The 17,174-nt window shown below is 38.9% G+C and overlaps 1 protein-coding gene across 5 annotated transcripts in view; it reads right to left on the bottom strand.

The window, feature by feature from the left end:
- Positions 1–17,174, bottom strand: part of pcf11 (PCF11 cleavage and polyadenylation factor subunit) — a 42,101-nt gene that overhangs the window by 10,096 nt on the left and 14,831 nt on the right. Inside the window, exons 5-12 of one of the 5 annotated variants that reach the window (XM_020531487.2) lie at positions 13,619–14,817; positions 11,202–11,385; positions 8,511–9,396; positions 5,373–7,066; positions 4,689–4,791; positions 3,000–3,116; positions 2,776–2,896; positions 602–785 (exon numbers count right to left, since the gene is read on the bottom strand). In XM_020531487.2, the coding sequence (XP_020387076.2) occupies positions 602–785; positions 2,776–2,896; positions 3,000–3,116; positions 4,689–4,791; positions 5,373–7,066; positions 8,511–9,396; positions 11,202–11,385; positions 13,619–14,817 (4,488 nt within the window). Of the gene's footprint in view, positions 1–601; positions 786–2,775; positions 2,897–2,999; positions 3,117–4,688; positions 4,792–5,372; positions 7,067–8,510; positions 9,397–11,201; positions 11,386–13,618; positions 14,818–17,174 lie in introns of those variants that run through there. The other 4 variants (XM_048597545.1, XM_048597546.1, XM_048597547.1 and 1 more) reach the window with 4 other exon arrangements.

Here is a 17,174-nt window from a genome sequence, read left to right as displayed (position 1 = left end):
TTTCTGATGAAGGGTCTAGGCCCGAAACGTCAGCCTTCCTGCTCCTATGATGCTGCTTGGCCTGCTGTGTTCATCCAGCTCTGCACCTTGTTGTCTCAGATTCTCCATCATCTGCAGTTCCTACTATCTCTGATAAAACTGGATATTGGTTATAAAGGCAAGTCCCAGAGGTAACTAGATTCAGAGCAGGATAAACATACAGCTGGTGACCTGATCAATTCTAAGCATCACTGTGTTGTAAATGCAATCATTTTGAAATTTAAAAATGAAAGCTTCTCAGTGAGAGGAATAGTTTTAAGTGTCCCATTAGAAGACAAGATTAAAGGGAGGGTTTCACCTAATGCTACATCAATGCTCCGGAGCTGATGGGCATGTAAACAGCCTAATTTATTTTCTAACTTTTCTCTTTGTCAATGCAAATTTTAAAAAATCTTTTCTATTCTAATCCCCATTCTTCCCCTCACATCACATCTGCCTCTCCACAACCATCCAATTATACTAAAACCAATCTCATTTGTCCTGGAATTCTCTAAATGGCCTTGACTGGTTTCATGCCACAGATCAACTAGCACAAAAATCTTCATACATTCAACAAACTTACAGTTAAACTGTAGTACCACTTTCTGTAAGTCACTTTCTTAGTGATGTCCTTTTCCATTCTGTTCATACGATAATGCCAGTCTAAATGGTCCGCATAAACATCAGTTTGAGACGCTGTGAACCTCATTCCACAGGAGTAACACTGAATCCCTGTGTATAGTCGACTGATAACACCATCATATCTCCTTTTAAGAGAAAATAAAAGTAAATGTAACTAGAGTGCTCAATAATGCCGCAAAACAAACAAGTTATTCTAGTTTCTCGATAAAACATTTAATTTAAAGGCCTTGCACCGAGCTGCAAAATGCTCATCCCAAATCTTTTATAGGTTGGACACTTCTCAACATCTTCAAGCTCTTCAGAAATCTGACACACGTTTGCTTTCTTTAACAGATATTTTCCTTACTCTGAAACAAGAATTTAATATAAAACATACATCCTTTACTCCTTCTGCTTATGGATAAATGTAAGGGCAGAAGTAGATAACTAATTTCTTTACTAATTATTTGATTGCAGTTAACCTTCATGCGCCAATGAATAGAATGATCTCTCATTTGCTTTTAAAGAGACAAGGATTCTCGTAAGCTACACTAGGCTGAAACGAGAACCAGAATGTGCACACGGAGTTGAATTACATTTGATGACTAAATTTCAATCTAGGGACAATCAACATGTTAAACAAACATTTCAACCATATGCTTCATTGATTCCATTATATAATAGTTCAAAATTTATTTTTTCCTTATTTGCTTACTGAAGACAATTGAAAAGGAAAGGGGGAGGAACAGTGGCAAACATAATGCATCAAGATTGGTGACATGCTCTTTGCTGCCCTATAAATCCAGTCTGAACTTCAATGTAAATCAGCCCAGCTCCTATATCCTTAACATTGCAGATGTTTCATTTTCTTAACATAAAAAAGCCAATCATACGTGTTGTTCCTACAGAGACCAATTCTGCAGTGAAATCAAAAGTTGAAGACTGCACAGATAATTATCCAGAAACAGGATGTGGTGTCAAACAACTATCAGAGCAAGCACATCTTTCTTCATGTCTTCAACAATATAAAAACCTTATACCTAATTGAGACAATATAGAAACTGCCTTCCTATGAAATACCCATGAAGCAATTACTAAGATCTGGAAGTAGATACAAAGTTAGCATGCAGACCTGATTGAGAGAAATACTTTGGTAATAATATAACAAAATTAAGTAAGCCTCATTTATTCCAGATGATTTCAAATTGCTGGTGATCATCCTGACAACACTTCAGCATTCACTTAAGTGTGACAGATGACCGTTTTCTGTATTATTTTTGAATTTCATTCTCTGAAATGCAGTTGTATGTGGAATCCTGTATTTGATACCCATGCAACAAAATAAGTCATTGACTTTAAGGCTTTCCTTTTAATGTAACTTAAAACTTACAGCGGTATCAGCTCAAAACAGCTTTGAACTCACAAAAATATTTGTATGTCAGTGGCTTGCACAACTGCTCTTCAAGCACCTCATTCAAAAATCAGAATATCTAAACTAAGTCTGTTACCAATTGAACTGAAGGGGAGTTGATCAAAGCTACTCAAAAGGTAGGTTTACATCAATCAGCAGTTGTAAAGAAGGTAAAAAGCCAGCATAGCTATAGAGACAGAGGTAAGTTAAACTAAATGGGTACTTCCTTCAGGTATGTTGGGTTAATATTCTTTTGCGGTGCATGACTGCATGTAGTCAGCATTAACTGCTGTTCAGTTAAAAACTCAACTAGCTTCACAATTTGAAGGTCTTAACTATTAACAAAGTGCCACGTAGAAATATACAAAATGAAAAGTGAATAAATTATACAGGATACATTCTTTCCTGGATCAATCTAAATGTTGCTCACTGCAGAAAAATAATTGTTTCCAAAGCAAACTCTGGATTTATAGGGCAGCAAAGAGCATGTCACCAATCTCAAGATGCATTATGTTTGTCACTGTTCCTCCCCCCTTCCTTTTCAATTGTCTTCAGTAAGCAAACAAGGAAAAAATAAATTTTGAACTATTATATAATGGAATCAATGTAACATATGGTTGAAATGTTTGTTTCTACATTTGATCTGGTAAGTGATCTTTTCTCAATCTTCAAATCAGTTTCTATGAATGCTGAGCACAGTCAGGAGTTAGTTATAAGTTACTTACTGTTTCAATTCCTCAATTTGAAAGCCAGTAAGATCTGGAATGTTTTCCTCATTTTCTTCTTCCTCATCTTCTTCAATTGTTGTTTGAACCTGAGAATCACCCTCTGGAACCACATCAGACTCTGAATTCATTGAAATTAAACAGTTACACTTTGTCTTCTTTGGAAAACCTGAATCAATGTAATAATGCATTGTTTAAAAAGAATTTCTATAAAAACATCTTACGTGTCGGAACAGAGTCTACTGGATTTGGCTTTAGAATTCCAGTTGAAAGCAGCTTTGAAAACAGTTCATTAACGTCCAACTGCCCCAAATGATTATCCAGAGGTGCAAAAGACGATCCTGTGATATTAGAAAACATTTGATTACAAAACAGGCAAGTCAATGCAAATGAATGGAGTCAAGCACTTTATTTAACTACATCAATCTTATGGCAACAAACAAAATCCAACATAAGCTCAGTAGCAAGATATTTTATGACCACACCGATTTATCAACACTAAAATGTTATTTGCTATTCCGAAACCAGGGCTTCAGACTATTAACTTAAACTTTAAAAGGGTTCTTGAACAATAAATTATTTAATGCAATATTTACAGAACATTTGTGAATTTTTACACTGAACATCCTTCTTGTTATTACTGTAAAAATTACATTCTGGAAAATTTCTAAACAAAATAACACAAGAGGCAGACCAGGTCAGATAGTTTGTGTATAATTAAAGTGCACAAACCCTCAGGCTATAAGGATTCAGATATTATTTCCCTCCAAATATCTATGGCCCACAGCTGGCTTCTATGAATGGAAGTCCAACCAGTCACCATCCACCGGCATTCTCCTGTTTGAGCTTATTTTTGCCACAAACACCAAGTCAAGAACTAGGTAGCTGAAAGTGTGGCTGTAAATGGTGAAATGAAGAAACTTGGAAATGTGAAACAGGCCAGAATTGGAATGCAAAGATCTTAGGGAATTGCAGCAGGGAGGCTACAGAAATTGGAAAACACATTTTGAAATACCTTGCAAACACAAGTATAAGCATTTTCAAATGTGTTGTCACAGCAGGAGCCAACATAGATCAATCAGCGTAAGGATGATAGATGACTAAAAACTTTGCACAAGTTTCAGATTTGTTCAAGTTTATAGAATGTTAAAAATTAGGCTGGCCAGCAAAATAATTGCAACAGTTGAGCCTGCAAGAAACAAAGGTGTAGATGAGGGTTTCAGTGGATGAGCTGAGGCAGAAAAGACCAGTGATATTGCAAATGTGGAAATAGGCAGTCTTGGTGAAGAATACTGATTTACAAGTTCAGCTGAAAACCACACAGAATACTACAGCTGCAAGCAGCCAGTTTCAGTTTCCAACAACGACCACGAGGAGTCAGTGACAAAGGAATGGAGTATGTTGTGGACCAGTAAAGAGTGACACTTTGTATCAATATCAAATTTGAGGAAAATTCTGAATGTCAGACGAGCATGGCAAAGGTAGAATGAAAAGGTGACAGCCTAGAATTGAATCTGACATGTTTTTGGCTGATATCATAGAGGGATTTTATGTATATAAATAGTTAGTGGGAGGGGTGGATAGATCTCTTTGGTAGGTAATGGTATAGTGTGAAGTAAGAAAAGCCATTACAAAAGGACTTTCAAACAATTACCCAATAATGTGAAAGAAAGTACGCCTGGTGGCAAGGGAGGAATCCTGAATGGCTGGGTCAAACAATGCAGTTATGAGAAAGATACATGAATTTCAGACAAGAGCATGGATACAAGAGCACTGGAGGCAAAAGGATTTTTGTAGATATTGGCAAATTGCTGGTCCAAGGCATGGCTGCCATTTACTGTGTATGAAATCCATAAGGGTAAATCAAAGTAGAAGAAATTAATTGGTCAAATTCATCAGCAGGAAAACCATACCTTGCTGAATCTGTGTAACCGGAACAGAAGACTGGGGGGTTATATACTGCTGGCCTTGACTAAAAGGAATTGGATTGTGAGAAAAACCAGTCATGGTATTACCCTAGAAAATAAATACAAAGTTATATCATGAAAATATCCAGAGATCATACCTTAAATTTATGCTTGTTCACTTAAAGTATTGTTGCTTTGTTCTTTTTCTACCTTCCACTCCTGAAGATATTGCATACAATTTCACAAGTTCTTCAATGCCTCATTTAAAAGAGTAAATTCACATAAACCTCAAATTTCAGCATTAGTTTGATTGTGGACAGCTTGTGTGATGTCCATGAACGAGTACTTTCCTACCCAAATTATAGGGGAAAATCAGGTGCACTGATTTTAACAGGTCAAAAGTGCCACCGAAACAAGTCACGTGATTTCTTTGGTTGCCATGGACTGGTTTGGACCAAAGGGTCTGTTTCGGTGCTGTATGAATATGACTCCACAACAGTTGCATTTCAACTTAAATCTACTTGTTAAACAGTTCCCAAAATTGCTGCAGTGTTCAGATTTTTAAGATCTGGTAACATGAAATTAATTTTACTCCATGTCCAAAGTATTGGAATAACCAGACAATATTTTCAATTTTTTTTAAACGCAAAACACATTCCCATTCAGAAGAATTAAAATGTTAATACTTACAGGCTGCAATTGACGCATATTTTCAGGTAATGATGCAGGAAGGTTACTGTTGTAAAATGTTCCACATGCTGAATCATATTGGTCATTATTATGGGGTCCTGACAACCGAGGCACTGCTGTCTGACCTTCAAAACAAGGACCCGTCGGCCCATAGGCTGGGTTAGCCAATGTTGTTGCTCCATGTACACCAGGTTCATTATAATGAGATCCTTGAGGGACATTAAATCTGGGTCCAGGCTGTCCATCAAATGCTCTTCCCTGATACTGTGAACTTGGTGGATGACCATTAAACAAGTGACCAGCAACACTGCATCTAGGATCAGGATGCATGGAAGCCCCTTCAAACTGTTGCCCACGAGAATTATCAAAGTATGTCCCAGGTTGTGTAGAATTCATGTCATAACGAGTTCCAGCAGGGCCATCAAAACGAATGGCAGGTTGCCCTGGGTGACTACCCGAACTGTCATAATGTGTGCCAGCCTGGCCCATCTGTGGGCCATCAAATCGCACTGCACATTGTGTTGGACGACCAAGACCATCAAAGGGTGTATTGGGCTGGCCAGGATGTGGACCATCAAAACATGTGACTGGCTGCCTCAGACGAGAACCTGGGCCATCAAAGCGCATACTGGGATGTCCGGGTTGGGGACCATCAAATCTCATACAGGGCTGACCTAAACCGTCTGGACTATCAAAGCGTGTACCAGGCTGTCGAGGATGTGGGCCATCAAAGTGCATACCAGGTTGCCCAGGGTGTGTATCAAAGCGAGCATGCCCTCGATTTCCAGGATTATCTAATTGTGCGCCTGGCTGACCTGTGTGTGGGCCAAAGCGTGTGCCAGTTTGACCTGGGTGGCCACCTGGACTGTCATAGTGACCACACGGTTGCCCAGGGTGTGAACCATCAAAGTGTATCCCAGGCTGTCCAGGGTGACCACCTGGACTCTCAAAACACGTACCAGGCTGTCCTGGGTGTGGACCATTAAAGCGTGTCCCAGGTTGTCCTGGGTGTGGGCCATCAAAGCGCAGTCCAGGCTGTCCTGGGCGAGGACCATCAAAACGTGGCCCAGGCTGCCCCATACGAGGACTATCAAAACGTGGCCCGGGCTGTCTAGGGCGAGAACTGTCAAAGCGCAACACAGAACGAGGGCCACCTGGACCATCAAACCGTACACCAGGCTGTCCTAAATGTAAACTGCCTGGGCAATCAAAGCATGCACCAGGCTGTCCTCTGTGTGGACCATCAAAGCATGTACCAGGCTGTCCAACACGGGAACCACCTGGACCATCGAAGTGTGCATTGGGTTGTCTAGGAATACCTTCAATCCAATGACATGGTTGTTCAGGGGCATTATCAATTGGTTGTATAACCTGTTCAGGGGGTTCCTGCAACCTTATTCTAGATCCAGCAATGCAACCATCACAACTTGGAGATCCATTTCTACTACGGAGCCATGTCCTATCCGATTCAATTGATTCGTCAGTTCTCAATTTTTCTAGGTTTCTTCCAGAACCAGATTTTCCTTGTCCCGGTCTATCGGCAACTTCTCTAAATCTTGGAGGCATTTCAAGTGCCCCAGATCTTAACCTTGTGCTTTCAACTAGTCCACTGTTTCTCTGGGTTGCATCATAAGAAGGCCTTTCCTCTGAATGACGGTCACAAATAGATCTTGGTTCTTCTCTTTTTATATCTGCTAAAAGAGAAATTACATTGTATCATTTCTTTCTCGAGAAACACTCTCAGGCTAGGTAGGATTTAGAGACTCAAGGTAAAATATTCAAACACTTTTTGCTACTTTAATAGTCAATTTTATTGAAACTGTAAAACAATTCTACGCGTTAACCTGATGGGCTTAATTTTAGTTATCTAGCTGTATCCGATCTTAGTCTCTGCAGCACTAAAATTTAATGAACTCATGAGCTTTAAAGGTTACGAGCAAATAAGAAAATTCATAAACTCATTTGTACAGTAGAATTCTGAACCCATTCTAGAAAAACGTCTCCATGGGACTGCACATTAACTATCTCAGTCCAACTAGTGGATCGACTGCTACACAAATTCCATTTAGAACAGACCAATGAGCACAAGTGTGATTCTGGCAATAATTATCCAAAAATTACATCTTTACGCGATATGATATCCAATTAAACTTCCTTAAGTAGTTTCATGACTTCTTGCAGACAAGGACAGCTGAGCACTGGTGACATAATAGTTGGCTTCAATGTCCATTTGCTACAAAATGGACAGGGGGAAATGTGAGAAAGGTGGCAAAAACTAAGATGCCACATTTGATTCCCATCCAGTAAACTATATTGAAAAATGCCTATGCAGGCATTAATGAAACTCATCTGTGATGCTTGAGATGGACCAGACTGCAAATATTCACTCTAGTCTGATGGATGGCTCAGCAGGTGGTACTCGTAGGGAAAGTATCAGCACAAGCAAAGAATAAAGTGCTGTGATGTCCTGCCCAGAAACTCCAATGCAAATGGTAAACCACAAATCCTGAACGTAGCAAAAAGTGGTTGCTATATGGATAAGTATGAAAAATTACTGTGGCCAGGTTTAGTTTGCTGTTGAAGTGGAGAAGAATTCCCATGGTTCAGTGGGGGAAATTGACAATTACTTTAATATTGAAATACTTTACAAGGCCCTTTTCGGCAATCAATTTTGTGGTTAGCTGATCCTAGCTGGAGTTCCAGCAGTACTTTGACAATTTGGATTATGTGGAGTAAATCAAGAAAAGTATTTTCAGTCAGATTCTCACTCCTGATCACTAATTAGACAACACAGAAGCGGAGAAATGACTTTGGCAGCATTGTCTCTGGGTCAACTCCTGCCAATTGGATGAACAGCAGCTACAACTGGAGCTACTGCTTCATTACATGTTAAAAATTGCAAAAAGTGTGTTAAACTTGTTGACAACAACCTTAAATACCAAAGGGAAAGATACTGAGCACGCACACTTCAGTTTGAACACAGCATACATTTTATTCTCGTTCATGAATAATAGAGGCATTCACAAACCTCTAGGGAGATACTGGTTTGCTAGTGACTAGTAATTGTGTATTGTGACCCAGGAAAGAATAATTTTAACAGTGCATTGAGAAAACTATCAATTATTTTTCTAACTTTACCTTGGCCATCTCTTGGACCAAACTCCTGAAGGTCTCTTTCAACCACAGGCTGATGTTTCGAGCCCTGCCGCTGATCTTTATGGTGTTCATTCCTGGGTTCTATCCAGTTGTTACATAACTTGCCATGATTAGAATCTATTTTGTATCTTTCTTCAGGAATTGGAGAACTTTTCATTTGTTTAATTGGCAGCTTCTCATCTACATGCTTTTTGCTATCCCGTACGTTACTTTGGTTTCTCTCCTCATCTACTACAGGAGTCGTATGTTGACGAAGTGGTGATACATGATCACAATGTTTCTCATGCAACTGTCTATTATCACCAGCAGGAGATCGTCTTGCAGGCTTGACATCACACAATTTTCTTCTTTCCGAATGCCTTCCTTCACTGTAATGTCCACGTCCACACTCACTTGCGTCTCTTTTCTCTCCAAGTTTCCTTTCCTGACAAGTACCTCTTGTATCATGCCTTTCAATTAATGAATATGAAGTGCTGGTCATATTGGGAGACTTACTGCCCTGGTCACCATCTTCTCTTATACTAAGCGAGAGATCACCTGATATATCTTTATTATGAGCCTCTCTTGTTTTCCAACGAGGTTCTATTTCATGTGATTGTTCTAACTGAACTCTGGTTCTTTTTAATTTAGACATGTGTTCAAGATAGCTCATTTCTGCTTCAGATAATGGTGTACCTTTACCTTGGGTTCTAGCTAATGGAGATTCTCCCTTCAGTTCAGTTTTAAAACCCCTGGGGGTAACATGAGATCCTTGCCAGTCACTAGATCTACTCTTTTCTTCTTGATACTGGAACAGCTGATTGATTTGATGAGCAACAACAAGAAATTCATCATAACTTATTTCTCCAGCTGCCAGTCGTTGATTTGCCTACAAAAACACAATATAATAAAATTGAGTAAATGAAAAGCCAAGCACAAATCAAAACTATCTTTTAACATACTTAACTATAGTTTCAAAATGGAACTTGAAAGAAAACAGCACGTGAAACTGAACTTTGCATCCTCAGGCATGGAAAAAGAAAATGGGTTAGCTCGCTTAATTCGTAGATACATAGATAACAATTATAAAATTACACCATGATGTCTCCACGCTGATTGCTCAAAAAGCCTATACTTATTAAAGATGCGGTGTTATCACTGCCCATTACGGCAATGAAACAGGAGTCATTACTGTAAGGGAGACGAGAGAAAGGGAAAATGGTTCTGAGCATCAACAGCATACCAGCAAGGTATGAATACAAATACGGAATATTCTTTGCCAAACAGATAACCAACTGCAAAAATCTTAAACATGAAGCCAATCAATGATTTGTCAAGTTTTCAGCAAAAATATTTTCTGAAAATGTCAACCGACTTAATTATGATGCGCTACATATTATTACTACATTTCCTAACAAAAAATAGCTTTCCTCATTCTATTGAGGCCCATCTTTCATGCACAAGCACGTTAAAAACACAATGAATATTTTTAAGGCTCATCAACCACTCTTCCCATAAAAAAAAACAATGTTCATTTCTGAGTGAGACTTCTTCCCAAATCAAAAGCAAAAATGCTTCCTGACTGTCTGAACTTACACCAAACACCCAGTTCCTCTTATAAAAGGTGTAGCTTAGATACATTTATCACATTCTTGCTCAAGTGATAGTAACTAGTGTAGCTTTCAAGTAATATTTCTCAGCTTTGTCATAATGTAAAACACCCAGTGTCTTCTTTATCTAGAGCTTCAGTTCTTACACACAAGATTGCTGGTTTTCCTCATCCCAACACGTTAGATGGGTTTGCCTAGAATATATTAATTTATTTCATGCTCTGAATAGACCACCAAATTTGGTAGTTTGATACTGCAATGTAAACGTACCACTGACTAGGTTCCCTAACTTTTATTGCCCTTGCCGAATTAAGGTCCATCAATCTGTTGAAATTTTCAACAGACCTAGTTACAACAGATTTTTAGGATGGGTTCCAAATTTCTACTCTCCTTTTATATGAAGTGCTTTTTTCACACTACCTGAACAGTCCATCTCTCATTTTAAGATAATGCCCATTGTTCTAGACTGTCCCACTGATCTTGTTTAATTTAATCGTTACTACCTTATCAGTTACAAAATACTTTCATCTATCTTCTTTTGGCTTACTTCACACCACCTCAGTCAACTCCAACTGCTAACATTGTCACTTTGTTAATCTGCTCCGATTTACCACACTATGCTAAAGGTGTCAACAAGTAAGTCGGACACACAAAGTTGTATATTGAAAGTCTGTTAAATATGATCCTATAAAATTCTGGATAAACTGATAAAAGCAAATCTTGCCAAAGATGGTTGATCACAGAACCAAGTGATTGCACCAGGCAGGACCTGCTGTACAGCATTCAAGGGTCACACTACAAATTGCTGTACAAGCTTTCCTGATATTCATTTGACATCCATTAAATAAGCCATTTACTTTGTGTTCTTTTTTGATAAGGTTTATCAAGAAACAGTGGATGTGGCACAGAAATTCTCCACCTCTTTTCAACTGTTCTCACACCCCTTTTGGAACTCATGAACAATGCAACAGAGAACAAGGGAGATTTTTTTTAAACGAACTGGCTAACTTTATTTTTTTTTAAAAAGGTTCAACACATACCAACTTAACATGTGACCAAGACAAAGTTAATACATTTGACTTACTTTTTTCAATAAATCTCTCTTGTTAGCAGATGTCAATTCTTTGGGGATTTGTAAATTTGCATCAACACTCATCCTTTGCTGTCTAGGTGTTCGAGGTGACAGAATACCTTTACTCCCAGAATATACATCCTTCTGTTGATGAGGAAACTTTCCATGTGAAGGGGTTTCTTGTTTCTGTTTCAAGCTATAAAATAAATATTTACATATTTGTTTAATTTTACAACCTGTAACGTTTTGGTTGTAGTGATTCCTTTACGGTACTAGAGATAGAATAACATCTAAGTTTATTGCCTTAAGCATATTCGATTGAAAAAATTTGTAACAATCTTTTTTTCAAGCTTTCAACTTTGTATTTACAGGCTTCTTTGAAACTAACTGAAGTGGCTTGTTGGCAACCATTAGTACTATTATTTCACAATGTGGCAGTAGCCATTATCAGAAGCCCCAATTCCTGAAGGTAATTCACAAATGTACACAACACACATCAGAAAAGTTGCATTATGTACTTATAAAGGAGGAAGGTGAAGGCTGCCTCAAGAGTCACTGTTAGAATAATTATAATTTCAAATCTAGATAGATAATGCTGGTAGAGACAGCAACTAAATTAAAGGAAAATGATGCACTTGCAGGAAATCAAATAAAAACAAAGAGCTAGAATTACTCAGCAGGTGTAGCAATATCTACGAAGTGAGTTAACATTGAGTTGAATGCAACTTTCTCTTTAGATGTGAATATCTAGCATTTTGTTTACACTATATCTATACAGCAAACTTTGTCTTAACCGGGTCTTTATGAACCGCCTCTCAATAAAGCGGGAAAACTTACGTAACTCGAATACTGGAAGTCAACTGCATTACTGCATTGTCCGAGCAGTTAGTCGAGGGTGAGAAGGCTCTCTGCCAGTAAGTTTTATTTAGGTAAAGTTGCATTAAGTGATTTATGCTGTAAATAATGTATAACAGTAATGTGTATACACCATGCATCATGCTTCTCTTACTTAATGTGTTTTTACACTGATTGTGGACCTCTTGTTCAACTGGAATATTTCATCGACCGGTACACTCCTGGTCCCATAGATGCCAGTTAATAAAATGTTTGCTGCATATTCTGATAAACCAAAATGCAAGTCTGGGTGATGGAGATTTAGGAAACAAACTGGGAAGAACTGCAGACCAATTACGTGGGATTGGGCTGAACTGACAGAGAAGTGGCAGATGCAATGAAATATGAACAAACATGCAGTAACGAAACCTAATAACCTACGTCTATATTCCACACACAAGGTAACACAAATCTACATCACAGCATACAGGAAGATCCCAGGGCTGACATGTTTGTCACTATAAAACAAATCAACTTTTTGGGTGTAAAGATGGAATAAAACAAACTTCAGAAGCCAATTCTGTGCACACAGCACATGTGGCTTTGAAGTATAAAGAGTGGTACATAGAGCTAGAAGCTATGCTGAGTTATCAAGAAAAAGCAGAGTTGAAACAGCTCAATAAGAGAGATAACCTCATTCTGCACAAACTGTTAACCCATGAACTGCAGTGTGACGAGGGAGATAACAAATGTCAAGATTATGAAGGGTTCCCAGGGTTTTCCTGTGAGGTGCAAGACAGTCTGAGATTTCGTTCTCAGCCAAGGCGAAGTAAGCAAGAATCTGCATTTATATGGTGCCTTACATGGCCCGAGGCAATGAGAGGTATAGACAGAGTTAATAGTAGTTGTCTTTTCCCTAGGATGGGGGCACATTTTTAAGGAGAGAGAGATTTAAAAGAAAGACATGAGAATTTTTTTTTTTAAAAACAGAGTTGAATGAACTTCCACAGGAAGTGGCGGATGTGGGTACAATTACAATATTTAAAAGACATTTGAACAGAGACATGAACAAGTTTGGGATTATGTTTGGCATGGACTGGTTGGACCGAAGAGTCTGTTTCTCTGCTGCATGACTATGTCTCTTTAAGAGGTGACATAATTAAAGAGCGAGTGAGTGGGATAACTAGACAGTTTATTAGAAAGGCAGCACATAGGCAGCCAAATGTTATGTGCATTCTTCTGTAAGATTCTACGACCTAGCTACCAAGAGAGAATAAAGTAGAAACTGTGACTCAGTGACGGTCCCATTAAGGCATATTGATATAGTAAACTGCCTCAATTAACTATCCTACCAAAGAAAACTGACTCTTGCATGAACAGCAGTGAACAAATTAAGTGTGAAGAAATGAACAACTTTAGACTTCATGACCAATGACACCCAGTGCAGAACCATGTGGAGGACAATACTTTGAACAAGTACAAGGGGAAATTGGCTATCTTCTGGTTAAATATATGACCAATGGATATCAAGAAAATAGTAACACAGCCACCTGTACCAGAAACCTTTGTTCTGGTCCTGCACATTCATAACTTACCTTTTAGCTTCCTCCCACCCAGACTTCCACCTTTTTGCAGATGGCTGGTCATGCCAATTTTCTACATTTTCCTTTGGCTCAGGGGAGTGTCTTGGAGAATTTCGGTTTTCAGGTCTTGCAACCTGTGGCTCTTGACATCTATCCTCCCGTGTTCTCTTCAGTTTCCTTGGGTCTCTTACTTCTGGTTTGGTATTGCCTTTCTTTCTAACATCTCGACGTTCCCAGTTATTGGCATTCTGTTTATACTCATCAGAAAGGGGTCTCTTTACAGACTTTTCTTTGTCCTGCGTTTTAGAAAGTGGTGAAACACTTGTACGCCGCCTCTTTGGTGACAATCGCCCTCTTTGTCTGGCAGAACGTGACACAGGTGATCGCGATATTGGTGAGCGAGATCGTGGGGAGCGAGATCGTGGGGAGCGAGATCGTGAAGATCTAGAATGTGATCTAAAATTGAACCCTCCAGATTTAGAAACATCCTTTCCAATTTCTTTTCCATCCTTTTCATTTTTCAACAGAATCCCATTAATTGTTTTATTTCTTATGGCTGAAGGCTTACGTTCAGCTCCTTTGCTTTGATCGTCCTCTTTTTTTTCAACATTTGTCCTCTTCTCTTTTGTTTCTACTTTATCAGTCTTGTCTTGAGAAGACTTGCGCAATCTTGGATCTCTTTTACTGACTTCCACTTTTACCTTCTCAGTATCTGTTTTTTTGGTATTTTTAACAGGCAACTTATTTTTCACTGGCGATACCAATTTAGATTTTCCTTCCGAACTTTTGGATTCCTTTCTTACTAACTTCTCACAGATTTTATCTTTTTCTTGTTTTGATGTACTAATTTGACTTTCTGTCCTTTCAGAAGATCCCCCAGCTGGGCTATTTTTTTTGCTTCCTGCTTTCTCTAATTTCTCAGTTTGCAGTTGGCTTTCTTTTTTAAGAGGATCTTTTGAATGAGTTGACTGTTGACTTAGCCTATTTATCCGAGGGTCTCTGTTTGATACTTTGGCATCACTGACATTTGGTGCCTGAAGTTTTTCTAACTCAGTTGATTCCTGCTGCAAGGGTCTAACTGTAGCTGGAGTCGGCTTTCCTGTTCCCATTGAAAGCATAGGAGAAACCTTTGTGATTGGCACGTGTAATTTGGAATGTCCAAGGTTCACTGATGAATCAGGAATAGTATGTTGTGAAGCAAGTGAGGCCATCTAAAAGTAAAAGAGTACAAAATTCAGAGAAAATAAAATACTTCCAACCACTCAGACACTTCCAAATAAAGTGATTTAACATTCAAATTTAGCATGAGAAGTGTGCATTAAACGTTTGTGAAAATATATTTTCTCTCGATTGCTTTTTGTGCTCGTTAAGTAAACCGTTAGCAATCAGACAAAATGTTTTTACCACGTATCAGAAGCTGACACTAAGAAAATGAATATGCTGAAAGAACTATATAGATCACTTTGAATGTAAACTTACGTTAATCTGTTTTCTAACGATGCTGACAGACCTGTATATTTTAGGAAGTCTAAAACGTTTACTTCTAATATTTTCAATTTCCCTCATGGAGTTTTTGAATGATGATTACTTTCTATAATTCATTTTAAACCATTGTCAACAAGAATTTACAGCATCTAGGATAACAAGGTGTAGAGCTGGATGAACACAGCAGGCCAAGCAGCATCAGAGGAGCAGGAAAGCTGACTTTTCGGTTCATCCAGCTCTACACCTTGTTATCTCAGATTCTCCAGCATCTGCAGTTCCTACTATCTCTGAAACAATTTTAACCCCACTCCAAAGCCAACCTCTGATGCTGCTTGGCCTGTGTTCATCCAGCTCTACACCTTGTTATCTCAGATCCTCCAGCATCTGCAGTTTCTACTATCTCTTTACAGCATCTGGGAGTGGGCAAGAGGAGAACGCTGCAACAGGCAATAGCTGGCAGAAGGACAATAGAATCTGCTTGCTTCAAATTGTTATTCCTTTCGGTGCGAAACAGTGACTTCATGCGGAAGGTGGTGAATGCCTGCCAGTTGCGTAACAGCTATTAACGGATGTGTATAAATAGCTGGAAATTAGAAAAAAAAAAGTTCTGAATTGCTTTTTAAATGGTAAAGGTCTATTCTGTTATTAAGTTGTATTGGCAGTTAGTGGTAATAAAGAGAGGCACCACCAACATTAAATTTATAAAAAGGAGAATAACTATAATGACAGCATTTCTGGTTGCCAGTGTGATCCAGAACAGACATGTTTGTATTAACTGATTGTAGCTCAGTAATTTAGCTGGAGGCTGAGCTTCAAACAGTGACACATTAGAGAGATGGAAAGTTAGTGGAATACTTTGCTTCAGGAGGCAATCATATTTCTTAGTATAATGTTTTCTATAATGTCTTGGTCAGCAGGCAGGAATGGGAAATGGGACTGAAGTGAAGCAAGTAAAGGAACAGAAGGCAGAAGTGTAGGAACCTCAGAGCTCAATGGTCCAACAGGATTTTGTGTTTACACAATCTTGTTCATATGAGGACAGAAGTAAAAAGGTGCATGAGCTAAATGATCAGGATAGCATGGTATAGATAGCCACCCGAGTAGGGAGAAAGAATAGTGGTGTGGTGGTAGGATCTTATGTGTGTGTAAGGAAAGAGTCCAGATGAGTGTGCATAGCTATAAGACTGGCGTGGGAGAAATCAGTTTTGATTCACAGGGCACAGACTCCAGTACTGGTTAAAGAGGGAGCTGCACTGATAGTGTCATAGAGATATACAGCAGGGAAACAGACCTTTTGATCCAACTCGTCCATGCCACCAAATTATCCTAGAAAATCAAGTCCCTTTGCCAGCGTTTGGCCAATATCCCTCTAAACCCTTCCTATTCCTTTACCCATTTTACATGTCGTAATCATCCCAGCCTCCACCACTTCTTCTGGCAGCTCATTCTATACACGCACCATCCTCTGCGTGAAAAAGTTGCCCTTTAGCTCCCTTTTATATCTTTCCCCTCTTACCTTGAACCTATATTCTCTAGTTTTGGACTCCTCCACTCGGGGAAGAGACCTTGGCTATTTACCGTATCCAGGCCCTTCATGATTTTATAAACCTCTATAAGGTTCCCCCTTAGCCTATGACCTCCAGAGAAAATAGCCCCAGCCTATTCAGCCTCTCCCTATAGCTCAAACCCTCCAACCCTGACAACATCCTTGTTAATCTTTTCTGAACTCTTTCTAGTTTCACAACATCCTTCCTTTGGGGAGAGAGACTAGAATTGCATGCAATACTCCAAAAGTGGCTGAACCAACGTCCTGTATAGCCACAATACGACCTCCTAACTCTTATACTCATGCTTAAGGGTATTTGATATAGCAGAATGACAGGAAGCTATTAAAAGATGGCAGGGTGACTCTGTTAATCAACTATGCCTTGAATCCAATACTGAGAAATGGCATGAATCCAATACTGAGAAATGACCTTAAATTGAAATATGTCTACCAGTGCAGATATGTTGGGGCCAATGCATTTTGTTGCACCAAAATTCAGATTCTAAGATGCACTACCAATTTGTACAGAGAAAAAAC

This window comes from Rhincodon typus, chromosome 6 (genome assembly GCF_021869965.1).
Source record: "Rhincodon typus isolate 14 chromosome 6, sRhiTyp1.1, whole genome shotgun sequence".
NCBI lineage: Eukaryota > Metazoa > Chordata > Chondrichthyes > Orectolobiformes > Rhincodontidae > Rhincodon > Rhincodon typus.
Note: the sequence above shows the minus strand (reverse complement) of the source record. Positions and strands in the feature narration are given on the sequence as shown.